This window comes from Helicoverpa zea, chromosome 12 (assembly GCF_022581195.2).
Source record: "Helicoverpa zea isolate HzStark_Cry1AcR chromosome 12, ilHelZeax1.1, whole genome shotgun sequence".
Lineage (NCBI taxonomy): Eukaryota > Metazoa > Arthropoda > Insecta > Lepidoptera > Noctuidae > Helicoverpa > Helicoverpa zea.
In genome coordinates this window covers 7059418-7076560 of record NC_061463.1, presented here as the reverse complement: position 1 = coordinate 7076560, position 17143 = coordinate 7059418, and the positions used below count along the sequence as shown (strand labels likewise).

Genomic DNA, 17143 nt, shown 5'->3' with positions numbered 1-17143 from the left:
AGGAAGCTAGGTACTTTAAAACCTCTATGGTTGTACATGGAAGCCCCAAACGGCATGATAATACAATTATAAGATGATTGTTTTGTATCATATTATGTCCCGCTCTGATATTTACGTTGGTAATATCATTTAACGTTTAATAAACTTTGACTCACAATGTTTTTGGCAATACCGGCGGGAGTTGGAATGTAAACACTCAAAAGGCGTGAAGTCCTTGAGTCAGTCGCCGTGACCGATTGTATTGAAAATTAACATGTACTTGGTTTGCCCATTAAGTACAATGAATTTTTACATCGCACACTTGGTAACACAAAGTTAATTGTTGCAGAAATACTCTAATTTTTTTAAGCACTTTGCTTAAACGATCACATCTAACTAACTGATGTACGTAAGTAAGGCTTCTGCATCATAACAGCTCTTGTTATAAAATATACAAGTACTTCTGTGTAAAACCCTTTACGTATTTTTGTAGAGTCGCTGAAGTGTAGTAACTTGAGCCAGTAAATTATTTTTTGTTGCTATGTAGCTTCTAATTGATATTTATCTAATTATTAATGTAGTAAATTTTATACTTTCACTCTAGTCAGTTTTTATTAAAGTATATTTTATGTTTAGGTGAAATTCAGTTGTATAAGTTGGTATTTTTGTACAGGCGTCAACCAGGGAAGGATGATTTCAGACTTGGTGATCACGTGGGCACTGGCTTATCAGCAGCAGTTTTATACAGCAACCAAAATAGATATACTTATGTCTAATTCATGTGCGCACATCGCGTGTGTGTGCGTGTTGAACGGAAGCCACCGATTTTCCGCGCACGCGCACCACAATGATCTTCGTCGCATCCGTCCACCCGCGCGTCCCACCCACAGCACTGTCATCGTCTAATTATTGGCTCGCCATCGTACTTTAATTAACATTCTTTATGCTCGGGTGATCCCAACAAGTGCTTAACTTGAGAGCCGATCATAATATGTTATTACATGTAATGCTAGCCCGACTCTTAGGTGTACAGTGACGTCGGGATCGGGTAGATTATTTCATTCGAGTTTCACCTAAGTTTTACAATGTCATTCTTGAACACTTAATAAAATATCCTACTAGCACTTTATTATTCATTGGTCTATGATATGCAGATGCTGAGGAAATAACTCAATAAATGCCTTAGTCTCTATTATTGAATAATATCCATTTCATATCGCAGGCATATTAGCTTTTAATATTCCCCCTAGTTTCTTGAATCATCAAATCACACCACAATTGTAACTGGTACCGTGTTACCTATGTAGGTAATACTTAACAATTTAGTTTATTTATTAGTTATTGTAATTCATTTCTAATACTAAAATAAATCCTTGTGACAGTTTCTTACCCTGACCTTTAAAATATCTGTTTATCAAAGCTTCAAAGATTGAAAGTTTCCTTCAAAATTACCAAAAAATCTTAAACAAAATATTTTTGTCTTAGAGGACAAAGTTTGTTTCGTGTAGGCTACACGATTGAGATGAGTCATCGGTGTTTACTTTGTGTTCTGTTGAAATAAGATACAACAAAATAATAAATACTTATATTATACTTGCTAATTATACCCTCACGGTATTCTCATGTTTTATCAGAAACTTATCTTTTCAAAGTAAGTAAGTATTCCTCGACTACATTTTAATGATGAACGAGGATTAAATAATTCATTTTTAGATTTATTCCCCTCTGCCGGATATGCCTAGATATCCCTTTTTAGCGTTCCGTACCCAAAGGGTAAAACGGGACCCTAGTGTTTTCGCTCCTCTGTCCGTCCGTCCGTCTGTCACCAGGCTGTATCTCATGAATCGTGATAGCTAGAGAGTTGAAATTTTCACAGATGATGTATTTCTGTTGCCGCTACAACAACAAATACTGAAAACTAGAAAAAAATAAATAGTTGGGGGCTCCCATACAACAAACGTGATTTTTTGCTCATTTTTGCTCGATATCCATAAATATATATAGAATATTACTTTGGATGGTACGGAACCCTTCGTGTGCGAGTCCGACTCGCACTTGGCCGGTTTTTTAGAGTCCAGATTTCTGTGCCCAAAATTGATATCGATTCATTAGTTTTATCGTAAACGCGCGGCAGACGGACAGGCAGAGATCCAGTATCTTCCATCCGTCTGTAGGTACATCTTAATTTAGTTAAAATTCACTGCGTGTCCTTATGAGTAATCTCAGTTTACCTTGACTTGGAGAATTGAGGTTGTATAGACTGTATTTAGTGAATGGTCATTCGGCTCTAACGGAGACTCTTTGGAGCTCGATAAAAACATCAATATGGTCCCGTAACAAGAGGTATAAACGCTTCAAGTAATGAATAACGCTCATCAAGGAAGTGATAAATAAAACAACAAATACGAAGTATTTTTTCAATAAGAATTTAGTTGTTGGATTAATTTATTTCACTTGATAACAAAAGTTTTATTTATGTTGTGTCATTCACATGCACGAGCACCATTAGTATTCACCTGCTGACCACCGTTGCTAGCTCCTGCTTACGTATTTATAAATAAAATTGCGTATAGAATTTCAATGGTTCTGAGCAATTTTATACCATTTGTACACGCACAACATGTCATTGTGTTATATTTATATTTTGTGTTGTCAGTTTTTTCTCTGTTTTAGCCTAAATTTCTTTGTTCATAGACGATTGCTTGCTTTCTGTGTTGGCGAGAGGCGCAATTTCCTCGTTATCACGCAACGGTCGGCTCGGCAAGCGACAATAACTATTAAATGTTTAAAACGTTTCGTAAATCCAGTAAAAGTGTGGTGGGCGTAGTGCACAATGCGACAATAGCTGTCGACGTAATCGTCGTTTTCTATCAGTTGCGGTCGCAAACATTTCGCGCTCCGCTGCGCCCTGATACTTGACAGCACACACAACATCATTTACACAAGATACCTACATCTCTTTCAAAATTAACAAGCATTCCACGCCGAGTATGGAGTTCATCCTGTTCTTCAACTGTCATAATCGCTCAACAAAGCACGTACTCGTACCTTCAAACATGACTAAGCCCTGTGTGAGCCCATACCATTCAAGTACCTAATAGTAATTGTTGTATTTTCCAAGATTTCAAAAGCTTGCGTAGGTAGAACTCTCGTGGCGTGCATAATTTTGCAGTGGAAAGGCAGCTCAATAAAGACGCAATTCGTTTATATTTGCATTTAATTCCATTGATAGCCTTTTTTACTTTAAGATAGACATTCGATAGGCACCTAACATAGATATTGTTATTGAATTTGAAAATCACGAGAGAATTTTAGGAGTCGTAATAAGTTGCGGGCCAAAATTAACTTGGCGAAAAGCAAACAATAACCAGGTCTATTGCAAATTATAGTCTCGATAATTTATTTTAGTTAAAAGAACAAACAGTTGATAGTTGAACCTTCTTTGACCTTAACAAACCAATAGTAGCGTCGGCGTCTCCGAAAACAATTCGCGATTGTTTTGAAAAGCGTATCGAAACTTTGACGTAAAATAAATTTTATTGTTTGTTTTTTAACAATTGTCGACCGTTTGGCTAGGCCTGCAACCTTGCACTTTTTTACCTGCCTACATGGATGTTTTTAAGCACATTGCATGACTGATACCAGCCAACTGGTCATTATCCAATGAGAATACAGCAATTGACATGGACAATGATGAGACGCGATACCGTGTGGGTAAATACATAGGTACGTGAACATAGCCTACGTACTCAAGTTACGTAAGAGGTTGGCTGCATGCAAAAGGCATCCGCCATTTTGCGATGAGCACTTGATGGTTTTTACGCGAAAAGTGAGCGGCGAGGTCGGCAATGCTTCAAGTATAATTTGGTGTAGAAATTACGATTTTGCAAAGATTTCATAAATAACTTTGAACGGGTACAAAAAGTGGTTACGTGGAAAATAACATTGACACAGTCGTGGCTGGATTTACCGTTTCTAGAACTTACTGGTAGCCATTTTCATCGCAACACCACAATAGGAGTTAATTGTAACCTTATGTAATTTCAATAATTGATTTAGTTTTAACTTCTAAAATTATGCTTATGCATTAAGCATTGTATGTAGAGCCCGTCACAAAAATAACGTATACTTAATCAAATCTTTCCAAGTTATTTTGATGTAATATGTTGGTAGTTGGTACACCAAGTTAGGATTGATCCATGTACCTACATATTTGATACAAAATTGGTTGCGAACTATTTTGGTGTCTACGTTTAATAAATTGCAGACTTTAGACCTCTCGAACTTACTCCTGAATATTGGTTATTTTAGGATGAGCCCCTGCCCCTAAGCAACGCGCACGCACTGCACGGTGTGCCGCCGCCGTCTGTGGCGCCGGAGCCGTCTGCGCAGCCCAGCCAGCCAGTGCCAGTCCCCGCCAACCAGCTCAAAGACGACGCACTCAACCATGCAGAGTCTAAGATCGACGAAGACAAATTACAGGTAAATATGTTTTCCCACACTGTCGCCGCTTGAATACTAAGCCGCTGTCTACATTATTGTTTGTGAGATACCTACGAAGTTTATTTTGAGGATAAAGCCGACTTGAAAGTTTTACCTTGTTGCCAATTTGAATTAACGCTTTATTCCTTTCGAATTCACGCTAGTGGTAAAAGGTTAGCAAAAGTTGTAAGCATACTAATGTTTTGAGTGTTGGGTGAAATAATTCGGACTACAAACCTTCAAGTTTGTTTTGCTCTCTATTTAGGCCAATAGTCAAATATATCTTTTGTTCTATATTTTCTAGAACATACGGCAATTAGTTATATTTATTATTTTCTCTGCAGTAAAAGTGGTGACGACAAACAACCGATTGGTTAAGGCCTGCGAGTGGTTTCTCTTGGTAGTTTCACGCGTGAAAGGCCTAAGAAATTTTAAATCTTGTTAGACACAGGTCATCTTCGCTCTGAGACATTAAATAAAAAGTTATATAAGTAAATAGGGAAATCCTAGTTGATAACTTAGGACAGGTTAGGTCTTTGCTATTGACAATTTCCCTTAATCTTTTTATTTGTAATTTGTTGCAAAATATATAAAAAAAATTGTATATTTTGAATGGTCATGTTTGTAGATATGTGCATTTGTCAGTGGGTGCAAGTAGTGACGTGAGCCAGCTTTCACTTGCGGTGAGGGGGAGAGCGGGGCTTACCGCTCGACTGTTGCACCACGAACACGTGAAAGCGGCCACTTTGTATTATTTGCATTGCCCAGATATTGTCTGCAAATGCGAAATTACATGCAGATTGAAGATACCTACAATACGTATGTGGTTTCCGAGAAATATGAAGCTATTTATTTTAGATTATACCCATAAATTAAAAAACTTTTTACAAAAAAATAAAACCGACTCCCAAAAACACTGAAAAGCAAAAAAAAACTATTCTTAGGTGCATCGGCCTAGAAGTCGGTGTCTAATGGATGTAACTAAGTTTATAACGCCACCGACTTCTAGGCCGATGCACCTAAGAATAGTTTTTTTTTGCTTTTCAGTGTTTTTGGGAGTCGGTTTTATTTTTTTGTAAAAAGTTTTTTATTTTTAGCTTTTCAGTGACAAGCATAGTTGTCACTATCCGCATGTCATATCCGCAGTGGAAAGTTCTCATCAATACGAACAATATAAGCCCAAGCACGAGGTAGTTTACATATTCAATTGTCGAGTTCCCTCGACCTTCGCTGGTCTCCATCATCAGGTCAGCTTCAAACCTTCACTGTTGCAAAGGTCTCGTCAATACGAACAAAATAAGCCCAAACACGAGGTAGATTTTTACACATTCATTGTTCAAGTTCCCTCGACCTTCTCTGGTCTTCATCATCAGGTCAGCTCCAAGCCTTCACCATTGCATAGTGTTATCAGACATGCGCCTTAGTGTCAAGTTTTTACCCTACGTATGCCTACGATTTTCGAAAGTTGCCCTCGATTTCTCAGGGTTTCCATCATCAGATCCTGACCTGGTGACTATGGGACCACCTGGGAGGTAAACCCTATCAAACAAAAAAAAATTTTGCAAATCGGTCGAGGCGTCTCTGAGTAATCGGTGAACATACATAAAAAAAAAAAAAAAAAAAAAAAAAAAAAAAAAAAGATCCCGACGAATTGAGAACCTCCTCCTTTTTGGGAAGTCGGTTAAAAAGGGTCATTTGTTTGAAGTTTTCTTTTAAATTAAGATAAACAAGTTATAATGAGCAACGTTTGGTTGCGATATGAGGATGCTACTTTGGCTGGCATTAGTGTGAAGGCAGAGTAAGGCTGATGTGGAAAACAATACGTTATGCCTTATATTCTTTCGATACAATAATAAGATTTGCATAGACGTAGGCTGATTCAACGATGAGCTATCTATCCGAATGTTAGTAATATTTACAAACGGAGGGCGGTTGAACAATGGCGCGCGGGCGCATTGTCTCGCGCAGGATGTCCGAACCCATTGTACCGGGTAAACAGCACAGAACGAGATATATAATGTTCTTGTTTCACACGTCGCTTTTCCATTAAGTGTTAAATGCAATTTATCGCAGCATTTTTATGACGTTATAAAAATATATATTAAACTCTTTCTGCACACTATCTCTTTAATAAATGTCACTGCTTTCGTTTCCTTTCTTTATAAAGCGTTACGAAAGCGAAAGCTACCTGTCTAGGGCCGTTCAGGTCAAAGGCGTTAGAGGTCAAGCTAGTTCCCGATATTCTCGTGTACCTATAGCCAATACCGTAATATATTACTGCATAACAAGAGCCTTATAAGAGTTAATAGGAAATCATTTCCGTATATTCAAACTAGGATGTTACATCGGTTGTAGAACTACCTATTTACTACAGAATCGTCAGTAGGAATCTTCAAATTAACCATAGAGTAATTCTATCCCCTGGTTTAGTAAAATGATCTATGAAATTGATTGATACTTTCAGAAAATCGACGATGAGAGAAATGACTCGCCGAACTCAGCAAGTGACGACAGCTCAGAGTCTGACAGCTCGGCTGAGGAGGAGGATGAGCTCGACGCCGTCCGGCCCATGCTCAAGCTGCCCATACAGTTCGACCTCGATGAACTAGCTGGAGCCTTCCTGGCTAACAATCAGAAGTAAGTCCCACACAACACATTAATTTGACTTGCCTCGGGCTTGTGGCCTCTCTCTGATTTTTTGTATACTGCTCCTTGACATTTGAGGTTAAAAGAGAAGTTTCAAGCATTCTTCAAAATACATCTTAATCTAAGTTGGTCGCTTGCTTCATTTCATCTTAGTGTTTATGAGTGCTTCACACTGCTACTGTGTTTTGACATGACGTATAATACACACATTCGTTACAAATAAATAAATTCACTCTAGATGCACAAGTAAAACAAGCACTTATATAATTAGTTTGGGAATTACTCATTAAAACCGCGGATTATACAAGACGACGTTTAATGCGTTTGTTGTTTATTTAAAATTAAGTTCTGCTCTGACGAACAATTATGTAAATAAGAGCAAGGTCAAGATCTCCCGCGTTATAAGTATACCAAGCGTTTGTCTTAATTAAGTATGCTTTGGACACCCGAATAATTGGGCCTTAATAAGTTGTTCAGTAATCATCACCCATAGACCATACATACGTGCAGCTTGTATAAAAATAACCATAACTATTCTCGAAAGAAAAGAACTTCCATCATAACCTTTTCCTTAATTCTGTTATGGAATATTTATTAATTTTGAACATGCTTGTAAACTACCAAATAACAGTTGGCAGAATTTAAATACGAATGAGTCAAAGGAACTCATTTCCTTATGAATAACTATGGACGAAAGCACCATCATAACGGACTCAAGCCATAATTTGGCAAAGTTGTTAAAAACGGTATTAGCAACAAAAGGAGGACAACAGCGATGGTTCAATATATAAATATTTGCAGTTAGTAGCTTGTTGCACTAGTACACGGAGTTTTCCCCCGAGTGATTCGCTCCGTTCTTCCTGTGTTCTCATATTATAATGTTTTGACTAACTAGTTGTGTAACATCGAGCCGGCGCTAGGCGGAAGGAGTCGGAGAAACTTGTGTAATCACATTAATACGAGCTCATTGGTAATCCGTAGGAACATGTGTCATGTGACCCAACGCGGCTTGGGATCCACGATGCGCTATTTTGAATATTGCTGCGATGGAGCGTTTTATTTAAAAACTTAGACATATTATTAAGGTTTTAATGTAGTGATTGATGACTTACGTCACTAACGCGATTTACGTGTAGGCACTTAAGCCAGTCTCAAAAGAAGATTATGTAATGGAATTAGGTCATGTTATAGAAAGTTGCCGCCAGTGCTAAATAAAACAAAATATTTTGTTAAGAAACAAATGGCGGCACGTCATAACATCGTTAAAGCTTGAAGTGAAGCTAATTGTAGATTTTCATCACATTAATTCATCGCGAAATGAACATTTTATAAGTCTGTACAATAATTTCTGTTTCTGCTTACAATGATAAATTGGATGTAACAAAATTCTCAATTAAATGGAAACCCAGAAAAGGTTTTATAGTCAATGCCTCCATAAAAGCAGCAGCCAATCGGCTCGTCACATTTTTACTGTTTGATAAAAAACTGCATAATGAAGGTTTTTTAAGCAAAAAAATGTGTCGGATTGTAGAGATCTGTTCTTCTTGCGAGTACATGAACGGTGACCTTTTAATTTGTAGCAGGTTGTAAATGTAATATATTTTGTTTCCAGGGGCCGCATGAACTGCGTGGTTGAGAAGCGTCGCGACGATCCCATGGAGAGGCGATTCCCTTTCAACATCCTCGGCGCCTTCGCCCCGCGCAGCGCTCACGCCGAGCGCATCGCCATCATCTGCCACGGAGGCGATGAGCCCAGGTACATCACACTATTCTCTAACTAGAACATCTTAAGTTACATTCAAACCGCTGATCAATGATCTTTGTTATATTATAATCTATTCTAATCAACCAAAGAAAAAATATTTTACAATAACTAAGGCATATCATGAATAACATTCACGATTGTGGAATTAATAAGAATAACGTGTGTACTTGTAAGTACAATCGTCGAACTTTCTCGATGACAAGTATCCAGTATTCGCTCTTAGGTAACAATTCGCTTTGTACTGTTTTTGTGTTCGATTACGTTAAAGACAGGTTTGTTATTGGTTTCTGACCTTTCTGAAGTAGATCAAAGATATTATTGTGTACCCACTCGTAATGGTATACCTTGAGTCGTGTGTAAATAACAAACTGTTGTCAAGGCTGACCTCTGACTTCTTTGATATAAACATAATGTTTATATATTGTGTTTCAATAAACTGAGAAACTACGGAAAAAGTAAAATCATTGTTTAAGGTTCACTGTGTCTCCGTTACGTTCAAAACATATAAAAATACGGATTAAATTCTTTTGTCGAGTATTTTGCGTGGTTCGCATTGAAATGCGGCGGAGTGGACCGATTATGCTTGTTTCTTAGAACCTCCGAAGGCTTAGAGTTCTATTCTTCTTGCTTTATTGTCGGTACTGTGTTTTATTTTTTATGTCCTTTTACAACTTTTGTGTGACGCGGACGAAGACTTATGATATGTCACGGTATTATAAGGTCAAGCGTAGGCTTCAGTTGCGTACAAACATATTGTTAAAACTTAAATATATTGAGTCACGTAATGTGCTGGCACTTGTATTCAACATTCCATACGCTTTTACGTTACAGTTTGTTGAGTATACCTTCGTGTCACTAATCAGGTATCGCATTACGCAGTCAGTTGAGAGTGCAATTACGTCACAATCGTTTGTCTTCAATACTGATGACAAAGTGAACGGCTGGTAGTTAGCAATAAAAGGACCCTACGAGCGTAGTTGTAAAATTTTATCAGGCCGTAATACACTTGGGAATCAACGACTTGCTTACCTTCGTATTTTCCCTGTATTCCCAAACGGCAATTGTTACAAACAGCGGTTTATGTGTTCAGAATATTATATTATTGTTACTTGATAAGTTCACTGAACAGCAATACCTACTGATGTCACATATCCATTTATGGTGGGTGTATAAATTAAAATGGACATCCATTTTCTCTGGTTTTCTAATGATCATTCTAACAGTTTCTGATTTGATGGTATACATATGGGATTTGGATGCTTAAGATTGTTTTCAGCAAATTTCAGATCATCTTGTATTCAGTGTTTCTTAAGCATTTGTCCACCGACCCATAGTACAATCGCAGACAACCATTAGATACCAAAAAGCTCTGTTATCGTAAGTTTTCTTAATAAAGATGAAAAACACTTATTTTTGTCAGTTCTTCTTCCAACATGACGGTGTTCTACTTTTGTAAGCTCCTACACGTGCCGTCATTAGTAAAAGTTCATGAAAGCACATGAGTTTCAAGGGCGTATGTACAGGTATAAAGTGAATAGTTACGTTATAACTCACTCAGATCTCAATGAAAGTTCTGAATTCACCGGAAACTCTATAAGCGACACTAGGGCCAAAATAAATTTTATCAAAATACGTATATTCAGCTGTTATATCGTGCAGGCCTATTACACTTACATTTGAATTTATATCTAGTTAGGGTACGTATTTGTATGATTGTGTATAGAATTACACAAAGCGCTTCTCTGTTTGAAAGTGATAATGAATCGGCTTAGGCACGTTTCGAATTATAAGTTTGGGACGTTCAAAGCAAAAGCGGGTGTCTTGTTATTTGAAGACAAATAAGTCGTCAGCAAACGTAAGTGATGCCTTACATCTTGCCTACGCCTACGTTAACCAATTAGCTAAGTGATAGAACGCGGGATGTTAGTGGTTGCTATCGATCTGCACAGATTATCTTCATCTGATTTGTGGTTTGAATAATTAAATAATGGTTATTTATTTGCCTTTGTTTATTCATATAGGCGTAGGGGAGGCAAAGTTATTTATTGAGATTTAGTAGTGGAGTAGCTGTCCCACAGTCTCTTCGTCCTCAGGGAACATGCTTCCATGGCCGGAATGTGTGAGAACTCGATAAAACTCCCATATGACACTGAAATATTTGGCAGTGTACATTATTTCTGAGATAAGCGCTCTGCAACCAACCAAACAAACAAACTTTTCAACTCTATTAGAATAGATTAGATTGAATATATCTGTTAATTTTGTTTTATGTTGGCTACAATATCGATGAAATTGGTTTCTTTTATAGTGTCTCTGATGTCTTTCCTGCTATTTTCTGGATTTTATTCATCAATTACAGTTTTAAAGCGTCTTTAACTTAAATGGATAATTAAAAACAAGTTTAGATGTCTTGCCCAGGAGTATTGCAATCGTTTAAATACAAATAAATCGTTGTCCCGGTTTTGCTACATAAACAATGTCTGTGTTTTAATTGGTCATCAGGTTCAAGAGCGTAGTAATGTATTTTAAATTTTTTGATTAAATCCAGTAAAGAGTGGTGTTATAAAGATGAATTGTATTATTTGTTGTAGGCCGATGAACTTCCCGGAGCCCCAGTCGCAAGTGTTCGCGTTCCCGCTGACGGGCCCCGTGCGCCTGCCGCTGCGGCCGCAGCCCGAGCGCGCCGCGCCGCCCGCCGCCGGCCCCGCGCCGCGCATGCCATTCGCACCCATGACACACCGACAGGCACCTTTCCCCCTCCCAGTAAGTACCTTCATTGTACTAAATGTGTCCAACAGTTTTCCTACACTAAGATCATGCCAGACTTCTCTTTGTCTTGTTAACGATGATTAATATTCACCGTGGAAAACCACCGCTTCATGCCAACAGTTTAATATCGCAAAGAAAATCTTGTATCAGACTTAATATAGCCCCGGAAGCTGCGGTCACCTTGTGTTAAACGAGTGAGGCATTTTAATGTGTGTGTGGCATCACAAGTTTGTAATTGACCATAATGGCTTGAGTTGTCTTCCGGAGTCATAAAGAATAAAACCATTATGTAACTAATTGAATAATGTACGAGGAACGAGTCTGCACGTAATAAATGTGATGGCGACATGAAGAGATAATGCTAGGAAATTAAGTCGCAGGGTTTTGTCTGAGAGAGAAAGGGATGACTTGTGACCCTTGCATGTATTCGTTTGATGTGGCAGAGAGGCACGTAATATGAATTGCTATTTGGGTCAAGTGAGACCGTGATTGCTGGGGATTATCCTACGATCGTGTCGTTTATCGACCAAAGTGCTCTAACAGTTTCAACTGGCAGGCGGAGGCTGAACATTTCTTTTGTATCGGTAATCATGCGGCGAAGAAGACTCGTACCAAATGTATATCTTTTTGCGTTATCGAATTTAGTGAAAAGTGATTTGTGTTGGATCGAAATAGATTCTGGAGAAATCATATTTTAGCTTAGTGCTTGCACTTGTACTCATGTGTCATTTCGCAAAAGAATCGGGTTTGATTCTTGCAATACCAGGCAGCGTTTGAAAAAAACTTAAACTAGATTAATTTTCAATAGGCCGGCCAGAAGTTTTTATTTGGCAGTCAGAGAAAAATAAAATCAGAAAGCAGATTATGTGAATATGCTAAAGCGTTTGTGAATTCATTTCACACAGGTCACAGGCATCACGTCCTTTCAACGAAAGGTTTTCAGATCTTCAGTTCCTTCATATGAAAGGAAGATATTCATCTGATTAATGATGATTAATTGCGTGTGTGTAGATATTTTAATAAGGTGTGTAAGCAGTTTGACTTTGACATATTTAACACAAGTGTGACTTCGGTGAAAAAGAGTTTAGCATTGAATTTCTTTAAAAATTAAATTATTTGTTCCCATCTTTCAATTCAATTTCTAATACTTTACTTTACTTTACAAGCTATTGGTTTTGCGTTTTTAATTATTGTTTTTTTTTTTTTTTTTTGTTTTTTTGCTCAGGCGTTATAAGCAGTGTGTTGAGTTTGTTCCACTGTCCTTTTTTATGCTTAACTAGTTTTAGAAGTGAAGACTTGTAATTGGCTGTCAGTTAGTCACACAATTACCTATTATATGTACTTAGCTGTAAGTCTTCCATGCTCATAAATAAATAAATAAATAAATTAATGGTTCGTTTCTCGAACGTCGTGTAACGTCAACCGCTGTAGCACACCGGCGAAATTAAGGCTATTGTGTTCCTTAAGAGTCTGTACGTGAACTTCTTTGAGAGACGTCCGACAAATGACACCCATTGTTATTGGTGGTTCGAGCACTCGTGTGTAGATCAAATGTTTAGTCGCTAGCCAACAAAGTGCTATCTTTACTCATATTTTGAATATAATAATTACGAAACTTGATTGAGATTGTTGTCTACTTGTTTTGGACAACGCGACTTTTACGTAGAGTCAAACTAATCTGTATACGCCGGTCGGCGGCCTACAAGTCTTTAAAGGAATTGGCTATTCAATCTGAGTCCAGACAATATCACCAGCATTTAATGATAAAGGAATATTCAAAGTTATAGCAGTGTTTAAGCTATATACGCCACAGTTAAGCGCTTAGAAGGTAATAATCTCCAAGAGCACTAATATGAATATATTCGGTAGCACTATTAAAGCAATGTATTCAGGTCACAAAGCACTTGAAAGTGCTAAACAATAAAAGTGATGTGTTTCCACACAATAAGAGCTCCGTCGGCGGGAGAGCATTTATTACGTCTGTCATGTGTTATGACCGCTATAATAATTTCATTACGCCTTGTCATAACATAATTGACGCATCTGTGTAATGGTAACTTAACTGGCGCCAAATATTGTCGTTAAAACAATAGAAGTTTGGTATTATTATTGTAAGTTGTTTGCAGATGTTGCACTAATAGGTACTGAACATTTTCAAAATACATACTGAGCTTTGAAATAGTTATGGTCAAGAATTTATCTTAGAAAACCTTAAATATGTTTTACATGGATAATTTTGAAGATCCTGGCAAAGCAAGCGTATTAAGCTATAATATAATTCTTGCTTAAATCTAAACAAGAAACATATGTTTCGAGTCACATGCGGAGTTCAAGTTCGCAATAGACGTAACTTGAAGTGATTAGTCGCAGAGCATTAACATCGGCCATATCTCTCCACCGACTGTTATAACTTACGAGGCAGATAAGTACTCCATGTGTCTCTTTAATTACTAGATCGGCATGGGAATACACTGATTAAAACTGTGCGCTCGTTTCACGTAAATTGCTACTAAAGTACGTACAAGGGTTTTATCTGCAGATTTATATTGCAGCTGAATTTTCAGCAGAGTAATATTTTAAGCGTAGTTTTTCCTGCTTTTTAACAAGTAATTTATGTATCGTTTTGCAATGGTTATTTATCATCTAGGTTGGCTCAGTCAGTTGTAGTGGTAGATACTCCATTAAAATTTTAAAAAGTTGACAGCTAAATGAATAATACAATGTAGAAAAGAGCGTTATCGTATGATAAGTCTTTTATTTAGTATGGAGAGATAGAATAGAATTAGCGATTAACTTGATAACGACATGATGAGGTTGGTTACTCGTTGCGGCGAGCCTGTGATGTAATCTAATGAAGTCGAGCAATTTTCCAATCTGGAGAACTACCTACGTCGCAGCGCGGGCAGGTGAAACTCTTGAATGTTTTAGTTTTGAATTATGATTCTACATTTGTTGTAGATAAATCATGTAGATCATTTAGAAAAATGATAAACCATGTACTGCAAATGTATTGCATTACATAGAAAAATCTTTGAGAATTTTTTGATGCTACGAATCTCACAACTTTCATAACAAAAGAAAACTAGTTATGAAATTCTTAGATGTTGAAAGGACACATAAACATTTTTGCATTCAATGCAATAACAAATATTTTATATTACGTCTCAATACATAAAATTAGGCGGATGAATATCTGTTATGAGGTAAAAGAAATGCGTCTAAAATGTCCTGTTCCGGCTTATGATAAATAGCTTCAAACACTTTCTATTAAAAACAAATATAGAGGTAGCATTGGTTGTGTGAAAGCTGTGTGGACATGTTGATTAGTCGCGTCTTCTTAGAAATAAATTATGAATCATTATTGCTCTTGTATGATCGAATATGGAAACTTATACATAGTGGCCCAGAAAACTTATTTCTTTCTATATCTTAGAAGGATACTTACCTACTACCAAGACTGAATCAAAGTCAAGGAAAACATCTTAAGGAAACCTGCTGATTCGCTCAATTCTTCTTCGTGTGAGAGGTGGCCTGAGCCCAGCAATTGGACAGTTGAAAGGCTGATGATACTAACAATATTGGAGCTCTACAAGCTCAGTTCACATATAACATTTTCTTTTTCATTTCTTACGAGACCATAGAGTCCAAGATAAAAAAATTACAACAGATTAACTTATGTTATTTTTGTAATATTCGCTCTTATATTCCAGTTAATTTTAAGGATTCAATTTCAAAAGAATTTAAGGATTCAAATTTTTTTTTGTCATAATACAGGCATCGAATATTACATCCAATTTTTTCCTGATTTCTATAGTAAGCATCTATGGATCCTTCAGCACCCAGTTTTCCATCTGTTTGGTCATCAAGTGCGTGACAACTCAGCTCAAGGCGTTGCTCGTCGAAATCCATTTTAAATCAGCTTTATTCGTTACCAATTACGTTGGCGGATTTGAGCGTTGTTTTTGACGAAATTGGGGAATTTAGGCCCTTCTATTATTATTATTAGGAGCCTGTTGTACATACTCCAACAAAGCTTTTGTTTTGATGTAGAATTACCGCGGGGTAATCCTTGTCTTTTTAAAAGGATCGTGTAACAATGTCCATTATTTTCAGCACTTGGGTGTAGGGAATAGGTAAACGGATTGTTGCTGTATTCATTTAATTAGTGCACGTCGTCTGTCAGTAAAAATAATTTAATTACGAGGAAAAACACAAAGATTTATTTCTGGTTATGATTTGACCCTCTGTTTTTCCAATGGTAGATGGCAACTATAATTTGTATAATGGGTATAGGTAAACTTGAATATAGACCTATTTGAAGTTGAGTGAAGGACTTTTCCATAATATGGAGTTATAACAAAACATTAATTAACCAACAGATACAAGTACCATCATGATAACAAAGAAATCGAGAATCCGGCTCATTTGTTGTGTTTAGTTTTTTTACTATGTGAGTTACTGTGTGTTCCCTGAAAAAAAGATTGTAGGTCAAAGTAGTACTTCTAGCGAGGTTAATGATAATGCTCTACCTTTATTTATGCAGCTAGACATGTACAGTAATCGTAACAAAAATCTGTGTATTGTGGTCGAGGACATATGAATTACGATCACTTATTAAATAGTTGCCACTTACTGTGCCTACTACCATAATACTAACACACTCGTGTGTGTGCGCCGACATGCGCTCTAAGTACCAACCGATGTTAGCAGCCGGCACTCGCGATAATATACTGGATATTATCCTTCTTTATTATGTCAGTCGGGTACTAAGAGTTCTTTTGCTCCCAAAAATTCGTTTTCCGTGTACCACCGTCCCGGGTCCCCCTAAAGGTATAGGAAAGCTATGCAAAGTGAAAGGTTCCTTAAGATCCGACCACGCCTCTTGTTCCGTCGTAAATGGAAACGCTTTTTGTGTTATTCTGTATACTTATATCTGGTTTCTATGACAACTTTTTGTAAGAATCGGACACATTTTTCCTTTAAATATTTTTACGGATACTCGCTTTTATCTGATTTCTGTAAAGATATAATGTACTATTTGATATGAAATGTTTCCTGTATAAATCTTGTTATTTATGTCAGTCATAAGAAACATCAAATATTCTTCAGTTTTCCTGGAAAATATTTAGATAGCTTCCTTTAAAATGTTTCTTCTACAGAGTAACGCGATGAAACAAAGTGTTAAACCGTGTAGTGACGTGGACTGTTTGAGTAAACATGTTAGCCTTTTTGTACTGTAAAAAAGGGTATTATCGCGTGCGTCGTCCCCTGACCCATCCCGCAGTAGCAGATAGCGGACAAAGTAGACGCATCAACAATATCAGCTTATCCAATACTGGTCTACACAATAAGTAGTCTCTTACAGGACTTTATAGCTTCGATGTTGTCCTCGTGAGCGCTGAGATATGATCCAATGCCTTCATCTAATCCATAATTGCGTTAAAATATATCGTTTAATGCGGAATTGAAAAAAAGGAAGAAGAAAATAAGCCTCACTCGGTG

General features: G+C 37.2%; 1 protein-coding gene across 2 annotated transcripts in view; it reads left to right on the top strand.

Moving 5' to 3' along the window:
* Positions 1-17143, top strand: part of LOC124635145 (WAS/WASL-interacting protein family member 2) — a 56541-nt gene that overhangs the window by 14940 nt on the left and 24458 nt on the right. For both annotated transcript variants that reach the window (XM_047170948.1, XM_047170949.1), the window contains exons 3-6: positions 4291-4461; positions 6926-7098; positions 8720-8863; positions 11464-11635. In XM_047170948.1, the coding sequence (XP_047026904.1) occupies positions 4291-4461; positions 6926-7098; positions 8720-8863; positions 11464-11635 (660 nt within the window). The remainder of the gene's footprint in view (positions 1-4290; positions 4462-6925; positions 7099-8719; positions 8864-11463; positions 11636-17143) is intronic.